Raw genomic sequence first — 11,484 nt, 5'->3', positions numbered from 1 at the left:
GTCGCAGTTTACAGTACACCCTAAATTGCTTTGTGGACAATATTGCGTGCGCCTGTGGACTGGACTGCAGGGCATATTGTAAAGACTGGCAGTCACTTCCTTTCCTTAGCAATCCTCGGAGACCCACGGGGAGCGGGCATTGTTACCGCCCACAGCGGCCTGTCTACAGCCCCTCCCTTCATTGTGTAGGCAGCGGGAAGCCTTGACAAAGCCTCGGTGCTGTGGAGCGCCTCCCTGCCCCTCTCAATTCACTCTTAAACAATCGGTGAAGCGCGTTTGAAGCTGGGGCGAGTGGAGTTATTCAGTATTGGACACCTGTCGAATTATTCCAGCTAAAGAAAAAAAAAAAAAAAAACTTTTAACCAGAATAATGGAAATGAATTTGATCTGCAGTAAGTCAAGGTCCATAGTTATTATAATGAAACGCGTTCCTCAAATCCTAAACCTGCATGCATGCCTACTTATCGGCCATGAATTACCAAAAGTCAAGAATGAGATTGTGACAAAGGCCGTGTTTGGAGTAGCTTAGTTCATTCAGGACATGTTGTTTCTTTGGATAGGGGGTGGGGTGGCCAATAATTATGTCAATCATTTATGAGCGAAGCTTTGCATCCGAGCAAAGGAATGGCCTTGTTTATTAATACTCTTGATATATGGATGCAGAAGAATTAAACCAAATAGAGATAAATAGAGATTTTTAAACACAGTTTAGCCTATTTATTTGACTTTGTGCCCACCCAAAATATATTCTCAAGTAGGATTTTGAATGCTGTAAAATATTACATACAATATTACAAATACTGCTATTAAATTTAATTCTTAAACATAAACCCATAACAACTTAATAGGCAGTATTTTACTATCAAACTGTTTGCTTAAATGTTATAAATGATTAAGTTATATTGAGTTAAAATAACGTTTTACTGTGGCGGACCTGCTAAAAAATTAAAATAATATAGGCTGCAGATGTGTGACGCCAAAACCGCATTATTTAACAGTGTCACAATCTGGGACAATGCATTTCGTGATTGCGGGATCTCTATAATGTTGCATGTACCGATTTGCACCGTTCTACCGCTACGGGGCAGGTCCACTGAGCCTCGGGGTAAGACTCAGGCACATGTTAGGCTAATCCCCGAATCGAAACCAAACAAGAGTTCTCTCTAGGGGTCCATCAGACAGGATTAGATTTCTAATAAAAGGGATTGTCATCGTGGCTGTTGTTTATGACTTGCCTGTGTACAGTGTACTTGTTTTTTTTCTGATTTTTAATATTACTAGACTGATAGAAAACAGTTTTTTTTCCTGTGGCTTTTATACTGTAATCACAATTTTAAATAATTAAACAGAAGTCTTACGCAGAAGATTTTGCACATGCTGTATTTACTGTGTACTGTCTGACTGCGTGTGCGTGTGTGTGCGCGTCTGAAGTGTATTCTCAAACAATTAAACAAACACTAAGTTGATTATCAAAATTTGCGTTTACAATGTTCCCTTTTATAATTAACAAAAACTCTGGAAAAATACACAGCTAAAACACAAACCCGGCATTGTTTGTTTGTGTAACTTGAATGAGAATAAAACCAAACAAAATGCTTGGTATGGTCTCTGTTTATGTGTACAGCGCTATATTTTACATTACACACATTATAACATACACTTCTCAGACATGGAATCGTTATTCTTATTAAATGTTCTATTCGTGACATGACGTCAATGGAACAATATAAACTCGTATAAAACACTTTTTAGACGTGGTGTTAATAAAACATATATACATGTTTGTTATCCTATTTATTTCGTTTTTTTTTCTTTTAATTTACGGACGTTTACCTATAATGCCACTGTGCTGAAAGTTTAACAAATGTACAATTCAATAAAACAATTAATATGCGGAACAACTTTTAGTAAAATAAATAAATACATAAATAAATAAAAGCTTAACTGTAAATAAAGCAAAAATGTTACTTTATTTAGAAAATAAATAACTTTTAAATCAAGTGATATTTAAATTGTTTATTTCATGTATTATCTGCTTTTTTGGTCTGATTATGCACCGATTATATAGTTAATATATAAATATTGCTTCAACACAACATTGTAATTGGTTTCATTTGATTTAAAATGAGTATACTTTATATAAGATCTATATATGCATCGTAAAAAAAAACATCGCTTTATAACATGTAGAGTTTCTGTAGCGTTTCTAATACTTTTAAAGCAATGCGTGTTTTTGTAATTTTCTTAAATTCTCCTCTTTGTGGGGATTATAAATTCACGTGTTAATGAAACGGCTCCTTTGTCAAGTGATACATTGCCTATACAAAGGGAATGAAACAGATTTATTTTTTATTTGACATATTCTCACTTCATCGACGCCATGCTTCTGAAACCTCTTTAGCCTTCACTGAAACGTTATCGCCCCCGATTTGACCGATTAGCACAATCTGAAACACAGCTCCCACCAAGTGATCCCATTTAATGTTAATCTCTTCAAAGTGTCCCCCCCCCCCCCCCCCCCCCCCCGGGTACACTCTGCAGCTCAGTTACGCAGAGGTATATAAACCAGCCCATTGGAGATAGAGGCACATTCAATCCACAGAAGAGCTGCTAGCTACCACGACTACTGCTGCTACTGTTAGCCCTACCCAAGGATCTTCCCTACTAGTGTTTGAAACCTTCAAACTACGCCGCAACAGGATGGAGGCAGGCTTCCTAAACGGACCATCCTACCCTTCCACGCTTCCATATTCGACATGCATGCTGAAGACCACCTGTCTGCCGTCTACGAAGATCCCGGAGCCCGGCCACATCCATAGGAGTTCCTTCAGCATCGAGTCCATTCTTTCCATGCCCCCCAGGGATCTTGTGCAGCCCAAAGCGGGCGCGGGGTATTGGGGCCCCCAGCCCTGCGTCAAACAGGTGCAGACCTACCCTGGCACCCCGAGCCCTCCTGTGCCAGTGTGGATCCCTGGATACCCGCGTCAGAGCTCAGCCTACTCCCCTTACTGTATGGGCTACCGGCCACAGGCGCTGCACCAGGACACCCGCAACCAGCTCATGTACAACAAAGGTAAGAAACTGGTTCTTGTTTTACGCGTTAATCTGAAACTCATGTTTTATATGTCCATACCGAACCACAGCGACACGTTGTTGGTGCGCATGCGCTCTTTCTTCTGTTATCATTCTAATGTTATTCGAATCTGTTTTCTTCTTCTTTTATCAGGATATGAACCGGACAGAAAACTCGTGTCTAGAAAGAACTACGTTAGAAGGAGCTGCCGGAGGATCCGGACCATCTTCACCGAGGAACAGCTCCGCAGGCTGGAGGAAGTGTTCAGCAAGCAGCGCTACATGACCGGCACCGAGAAGGTCCTCCTGGCCTCGGCGCTCAGACTCACCGAGACGCAGGTAAAGGTCTGGTTCCAGAACAGGAGAACCCGGTGGAGGAAGATCCAGGGAGGCACATCGGTTGGCTCAGCCGACACATGCCTGGCCAAAAGCGACGGGCAAGGGCACGATGATCATCTTTCCACCGGTGGAGAGGAGGAAGAAGACGAATTCATCTCCGTGGACGAGGAAGACTGTTGGTCACAGTAAAGCGCAACGCGCAGGACTGGATACATTGTTTCAATGGTGGCCTTAATAACTCAATGGACTAAGTGTTTATTCTTCATCAGCTAGTGTATGATCAAAGACTGCTTCTTGTGTAACCGGTATACAAGCTCTTGTGTATAGACTGTAAAATGAACTTCTTGTTAAACAAGACACTGTTTTATTTGTGTTGCATATATTTAACTCCACTGTGTGGAGATGAGTGGCATCTTACTGTGTGCATTGTTCCAATAAATCACAAGGGAAAAAATAATATATATTTGTTTTCATTTTATTTGGTACTTTTATAAGAGGCATTTCAAATATCCACGTTTCCAACCAAGCAAAAAAGTACAGAACGTAATAACACAAAATGGGTAGTAAGTATTTTATATAAATGCATGGATTCCATAGCTCTTCTTTAGAATCATATACTGAGCTTAGTTCTACTGTAAAATGAACCATTTCACTATAAGAAAGGGGTTCTAAACAATATAGGGGTTCCTGATAAAGACTGTATGTTCAGGAGCCTGGCTTCCACTCCAAAATAAAGCATTGCATTGCACTGGGCAGAGTTCTCTGTGTGCTTCAATTAAAATAATACACAGGGAAAGAAGTCCAAACCCTTTTAAAGTCAAATCAATAATAAGTTACTAAAACGAATAGGCAAGCCTGGGTGAGATTTTCTTCCAGTTTGCTAAACTTTTAAAGAGATAATTGTACATGGTATACAAATATACCAAGATGCAAGCAAAGCCCTAGCCATGCTTTCACACAGCAGCCATAGCTGAAGACAGTGTCCCTGGTGGGCATTCTTTATATTGTTTACAGGTACTGCTTTTTCCAGACTGTTGACTATAAAGATAGCTTCATACTAAATATTGATGCTCCCTTAGCATTCATTACTGAGTTGCTTATGCATTCCGTAATCATTTCAATATCTTTTAAGCATTATTCCAAAGTGTTTGCCCCAGCCTTTAGTAAATACTGAGACATCTAGTGAATTAACTCCTGTCTTTCAAACTGTTTCTCTTCTGTTTCTATACCAGAAGTCATTTAAAGACGGGAGTAAAGTCTATTGTTAAAAGCAACATTCCTGGGATATTGTATCCTATTACCAGCCTACTGGACAGTAATTAGGACTGGGAAGCGGTGTGTACATTGGGAATTCAAGTCTTTGTTGTTTGAGGTCCAATGTCTAACGGGGTCCTTGATTTCCAAGGTGTTGTGGTTAATTGCTGCTCAACAGTTCAGCCTCTATGAAGAGGATTTCAAACTGGCATGGTGTTTAATATAGCCTGTCAACAGAGATTTACTTTTGAGGGTTTCACTGGCCTTGTTTCCTAAACCGCTAAGTACTGATCATTCCAGTCAAACAGGCATGTAATGACACCTGCCACAGGGAGTTTGTATCCAGTCATTTAAACATCATGACTGCAGAGCGTTCTCTTACTTTACCTCATTAGAGGCTATCGTGGCTCACTCCCTCGCCTAGCAAAGCTGTGGCAGAAAATGTAGGGTGCAAGGCTCCAGGCCTGGTTTGTTTACAACCCTTTCCATAATAACACTTCATTGAAACAATATAATCCCTTTGAAGAGGGGGAAAGAAAACAACAAAGCTGTAAAGATGAGTGTCTTTGTATTTCCACTTTGATAACGTTGTTTACCCTTCCCGTGGGAGATGCTCTGCCCCTGCTGTTGATAAAGACGACAGTGTTTACAGGTGTAGCGCGTTCAAGCCAGTCCTCGGGTTGTTTTATCTGTCTGGTGTGGAGGCCTATTAAAAGCCCTGCTACAGGCCACATTCACAGGGTAATTATTAGAGGAGTTAACAACACTCGGGCTCACCCCCAGCATTTCCATCCAAACATTCGGGCGACGTGTAATCATCTAGAGCTTGACATGACATACAGCTGGAGGGGCGTGTGGGGCAGGGCTCTGATTTAGGGCATAGCAGCATTAGAGTTAATAACAACCAGAGCTAGCGTTAGGGGCCATACATTCAGGACAGCCTATATGCCACACTACTGTAATACAAGACCTGTAACCACAACAACACATTGTCATTAGCAAGCTCCATTCTGGCACGTGCAAGGTCCAATAGTTAGGGACCTACCTAAATCGCGATTTCGCGGAAATCGTGAAATTGAGGGGTCACCGCGAAATTCACCTCTTAGGGGCCAATGCATACAAACAAGTACGGAGAGGGGGAAAAAAGAAAACTTGTTTAAATGAACTACTGCACAACGCAAGTGACGCAAACTACGCATCTTCCTTCTGTAGATAGAACTTTTTGATTCCTTCGCCGTCCCGTGTGCATTGCACTTAAGCAAAAAACAAACAAACAAAAAATGTCCACAAGTAACATTTACAAAATAAATTCTCCAAAGCAGTTAGCGTTCTTGCACTGTGCAGGAGGAGGCGGGGCAAGGTTGGTGCTGCATTGTTTTGATTTAGGTTGCTAAAATCTAGTTTTCAGCATTGGAGGTAAAATAGTAGAAATGGACGACAAAGAAAGCAAACTATATTTCGGCTGATGATCGTTTCAATATATTTCCCAAATAAACTACATGCAGACTGAGGTAATTGTTTTGCATATCTTAATGTGTATTTGGAGAAAATACGATCGATTGCTATTTAGCTTCAGAATCACACATTAAACAAAAGGCTACTACAGAGGCTGCTGAACAGAACGTAAAATAAACAGCTTTCAGAAACCAAACTGGAAAGTCAGCCCAGACAAGAAGTATTCCTGTCTGCAAGTTAAATCAGTACTAAAACGATCCAGCACAGCCACCTCGCCTCAACCTGCTGCTTACAGTTGGAATTTTAGAATTATTGGATGGGACAAATAACATGACAACGAACGTGCTGCATACATTCCCTTTATTAAAGTATGCCAGATGCCCTTGTGTAATCGAGTTTTTGGTCTGTTTCTAATCGATTTCCACATCTGTATAACTTGGCAAAGCTTTGCCTTAACTTCCAACCAATTCAGTGGATGCAGACGTGCAGTCTCAATGTATGGGCAAGTCAGCTGCAGGGGGATGCTGCATGCTTGCCTTTAACAAATGCCAGCACTCTGTTTTAGTAAGGAAGCAAGTACCACTATTTTTAGGCTTTATAGTGTTCTGAAATACTGTCTACTTAGGTTTATTTAATGTTTAAACATGTCCGCGAAATGTCTGCAAAATCCTAATTTTATTCCGCAACATACCCGTAAAAAATACGTAAATTTACCGCGATTTAAGTAGACCCCTACCTATAGTCAATATCTTTTTTGTTCTGGGGGAACGATGAACAAATTCGCCTTTTCATTAAACAAGCATTTGACAGCAGGTTTCCTTGAATCTGTGTATGGATCGGGTAACTGTGTTTGTGCATCTCCAGCAGTTACTCTCAGGTACTTAGAGGTTAACCATGTGCTGCTAGAGGGATCTGTATGTATTTGCCTGTACGTTGTTTTTAATTGCACGCATGCACCGGGGAACCCTTATAAACGAGATGTGCACCTTAGTTTGTCCATTTACAAGCAGCGTCGCTTTTTGTAATGTATAGCTGGTTCAATCGGGCACGCCATGTTTATGTTTTGAAGCCAGTCACTGTGTGCAGGTGGATGCAGACTCACGCGAATACACACGCGTGGGGCCCGAAGCCCTGGTCTCCAGACGCTAATTAACAGGTCAATAACGCAGCTCGCTTGTTTACAGAGGGTCAGTCGGGCCGTGTTGTAGAGATTAAAGGACGAAGGAGGACCGCTGCTGCTTGCATGCTGTGTTATACAAGGACATCCTTTCCTTGCATACAGTAGTCTAGGCATGGCAAACGAGACGTTTCTGTAACCTGTTTCACGTCTATTATAAAAATAGACGAAAGTGTTCCCCCTCAACAATATGAAATAGACAGACTGAATATGTAGAACAGGGGAGGCGCTATAATTGATTAATAAGAATTAGAAATGACACCGTGGCAATTGAGCACACGTCATTTCTATAGAATTTAAATTAAATACATTATTCTTATGATTAATTTATTATTATTAATAATAATAATGATAATAATAATAATAATAATGTATTATTTTTTAATTTCAATAACAATGCTATTTAATAAATTATAGGGTACTGGTATAGTGTAAATATCAATATAATAACAACAATGTAATTAAAATAAACACCATATTATGGTGGTAGGCTACTGTTTTTTTTTTTTTTTAATTAAAGCTATATTTTAGAAGACCTGTGATACTAATAAATACCAGACAACAAACCGTACTTTATTTATTTATTTATGTATTGATTTATTGCGAAACTGAATGTGCTTCTCTTCTGATAATGAGGTTCAATTACCATTACAAGGATTGCATTACAGTTCCCATGATCATCACTGCACAACGCATACAACACAACAGCCATCCAGCTGCTAATCAACGTCTGGATTCCAACGCTACGAACCAGAGTGTTGTGTATTTACTGTCTGGGGGTTCCACGACTCATATGAAACACTTACCCACTGACAGAGAGAGTCGGGCGAGTTTCATGGGCGGCACCCTGCTGGTTAAAGAGAATAAGAAACACATCGCGCAAAGTGACACATAATTCGTCATTTAAATAAAAATAATACTGTAAAGCGATAGTAGTTTCTGCTTCTCAATGAGTCTTTTTTTTCATGCATCAGTCAACACTTAGCACGAGGACATGATGCAGTTGTAAGGTGCTGTTGCAAGGCTGTTAGTATCTGAGCTAATTGAAGGTAAACAGTGCTGGTACTTCACTTTGATGTATTTGACTAATGTTTTTGATCTTCTGTCATTAGCGTTATTAATCCCACATTTCTCATTAACAGTTTCAGTGTTAATATCTCCCTTTAGTGTAAATATTTTTTTAGGAGAGCATATGTTTTAACTCTAGTTTCTGGTTGGCTTCCTTCTTTCTCCCTGCATTCAGTGCACCTTTATTAAAACGTGGGACTCGGCTGGATTCATCCCAGCAAGTTTTTCTTAATAACCTAAGGGGCTGGGGGTGGGAGATGTGATGACCTTTTTAGATAAATGTCTATTAGGAGCTCGATATTAAAACAGTAACAAAACATATAATTAGCAACTTTTATCATTTGCATGTATTAATAATAAGACCCAACACCTTTTAATACTGAGACATCTCCTGCATAACACATTGTAACTGGATCATTCACTGCCCCTCTGCTGCACTGTGGTCTTGGTTGCACCCATATTTCTGCAGGAGAGCCCTGCACAGCAAGACTGCCTCTTCCATGGTGTTCAGTCAGGGTTACAGCACATTAGAAAGAGTATTGCAAAGTTTGTTCTCATGACTTTATTGGGAGTTTCTTTATAACATTAAACTGTTTTTTTTTTAGTATGTGTTTTTTTTTAATAGGTACTTGGGTCTATGATGCAAGGCATACAAATCCAGGTTTTAATTAAGTGAGCCTCATTTCCACAAGATGGCGCAAAATCTCATCTACAAAAAAACTACACTTCCTCTTTGTCCAAAGAATATTCCCAGATCAGGCAGACTTGGAGTAACCAACTTCTTCACAAGCCCCTAAATTGAAAGTCTGAGTTGTTAATTTCTGGTCAAGGACCTGGATACCACTGAGCAGTGATATTGGAGGGTGTTTGGAGGGGCGTGGGTACCATTGAGCAGTGATATTGGAGGGTGTTTGGAGGGGTGTGGGTACCATTGAGCAGTGATATTGGAGGGTGTTTGGAGGGGTGTGGGTACCATTGAGCAGTGATATTGGAGGGTGTTTGGAGGGGCCTGGGTACCATTGAGCAGTGATATTGGAGAGTGTTTGGAGGGGTGTGGGTACCATTGAGCAGTGATATTGGAGGGTGTTTGGAGGGGTGCGGGTACCATTGAGCAGTGATATTGGAGGGTGTTTGGAGGGGTGTGGGTACCATTGAGCAGTGATATTGGAGGGTGTTTGGAGGGGTGCGGGTACCATTGAGCAGTGATATTGGAGGGTGTTTGGATTCAGAGGCAAAGGGGTCCGTTACCCCAGTTTCTCTTTTTGTGCCCAGTACTTGGAGCAAACACTGTGCTGCCTATTGCAATATACCATTGCCAATGTATGTTGCTCTTTTTGCCTTCTCTAATTATCTTCTGCATTTCCAGACACCAGTCAAGGGGAATGATTGCAGGAATCATCATGCTGTTGTTCCTTGCATTCTGCTTGGTTTGATTCTGAGGACATTTTGTGCACCCTAATATGTGCGGGAAAGGATGGCAGCCAGCTCCTCTAATCCCCTTCACTGCGGTTTTCATGACCAGTAAAATAGCTAACGCTGGCTTATTAAGGGGTTCCTTTGTGCAAGGACTTAACCTCAGTTAGCTTGTTCCAGGCAGGAGGATAATGATCACTTCTAACTCAGCTTCACACCTCCAGTACCCACAAAAAAAAAAAAAAACCATCCGGTTAAAAACCTCCTTTCAGAAGGCCGCGGTGTCTGATTCATTGCCAGAGGCAAAATTAATCGATGTTAATGAACAACTTGAATCAAAGGCAAAGGGGCAAAAAGCTGCAAGTGAAAGCTATTAATTATGTGCCTGGGAATTATCCTGGCAGGGGCGAGAGGGGAGGGGAGAGGGGCTGTTAGCATATTCTGTAGGGCGCCTCCCCTGTCCGGTTCTCATGGGTCTCCCCTGAGCTCGCTGTCAATAGGCAGTGCCGGGGTGCTTTTGTCGCAGCGCTGAGCCCTGATTGTTTGCGATGAAAAGCAGGACATCTGTCCTGGGGTTTGGGGGCTGTGATATATTTCCCCCTCAGAGATCGTGGAGATTGTTATTGACAAAAGGATTAAGCCTTTGCTCTGAAGCCCTCTGATCATTGCTCCTATACGTGTGTGTGTATGCAAGTGCGTATACATTTATATGTACTGTATATGCATATCATTTTAATTGTATTTGACTTGTCTGAATGCGGGACTCCATCTACTATACAAACTCATTGAAAAGAAGTTATAACCAAGGCATTATCACTTTACCCTTTACCTGTTCTGAGGGTCTTCTGGGTTATTTTACTTTCATGCATATTGTATTAAAATGAAACATGATAGAGTCATCGTTACTCTTGATTCTCAGTACAGGATCACTTTGGAAATGATTACCAAGAATCTATAACCTAGTATTTGAAAAGCTATACATTTTCTGAGCAAGGACCAGAGAGTTGGAACCAACCCCCAGTAATGTTGTGAAGCTGACACCCTGGAATCCTTCAAGAAGCTGCTTGATGAGATCCTGGGATCAATATGCTACTAACAACCAAACGAGCAAGCAAGCAAAATTTGTAAACTTTCTTATGTTCTTATGTTCTTATATATTTCTGCACAACCCAAGGAAGGGGGAGGAATTGATCACTTTGCTAATGTTAACAGTAGGCATGACCAAGTATTTGAAATCCATGGTTATCAAGTATAGCAGGTAAAAAGTAACCAGCTGATCCTCAGACACCTTTGTGCTGTCTCTTAACAAGCAGGTCTTTATTTTTGCAAACTAGACCAACAGAGAGCTCCCCTCTCCCGAGACTCCTCCGTGAAGCAGCTATTGCCAAAATACATGCTCTAAATCTATCTTAATCATGTACTGTATATAATTAGGGAGGAGACAGTTGATTAAGCTGCACACATGACATGCCAGCGCTGCTGTTTCTAAATCACATAACCTGCCACAACTAGATTCCAAACCGCATACATAGAGTGAAGGAGAGGAAGCTAGGGCTTACAGCCATTAGAGAGAAGACACATTGGAAATGCGCTGCAACTCAAAGTCTTCCAGGTCTGAATGGTTCCAATGTGTTTAAAAGTGTTAGTAATAGCTACAGTGTTTACAGCGTCCTGTGCAGGGCCAGAGGCACAGAGGAGTCTGAAAC

The 11,484-nt window shown here is 41.0% G+C and overlaps 1 protein-coding gene across 1 annotated transcript; it reads left to right on the top strand.

Moving 5' to 3' along the window:
* Positions 1-2,531: 2,531 nt before the first annotated feature.
* On the top strand, positions 2,532-3,852 carry LOC117412958 (homeobox protein not2-like). Its single transcript, XM_034021620.3, has 2 exons — positions 2,532-3,073; positions 3,227-3,852. Exons 1-2 carry the CDS (start codon positions 2,701-2,703, stop codon positions 3,598-3,600), a joined length of 747 nt encoding a protein of 248 aa, XP_033877511.2. The 5' UTR covers positions 2,532-2,700; the 3' UTR covers positions 3,601-3,852.
* The last annotated feature ends 7,632 nt before the right edge of the window (positions 3,853-11,484 follow it).

The sequence above is a fragment of the Acipenser ruthenus genome, chromosome 23 (genome assembly GCF_902713425.1).
Source record: "Acipenser ruthenus chromosome 23, fAciRut3.2 maternal haplotype, whole genome shotgun sequence".
In the NCBI taxonomy this organism is placed as follows: domain Eukaryota; kingdom Metazoa; phylum Chordata; class Actinopteri; order Acipenseriformes; family Acipenseridae; genus Acipenser; species Acipenser ruthenus.
This window is presented reverse-complemented; position numbering and strand designations above follow the sequence as displayed.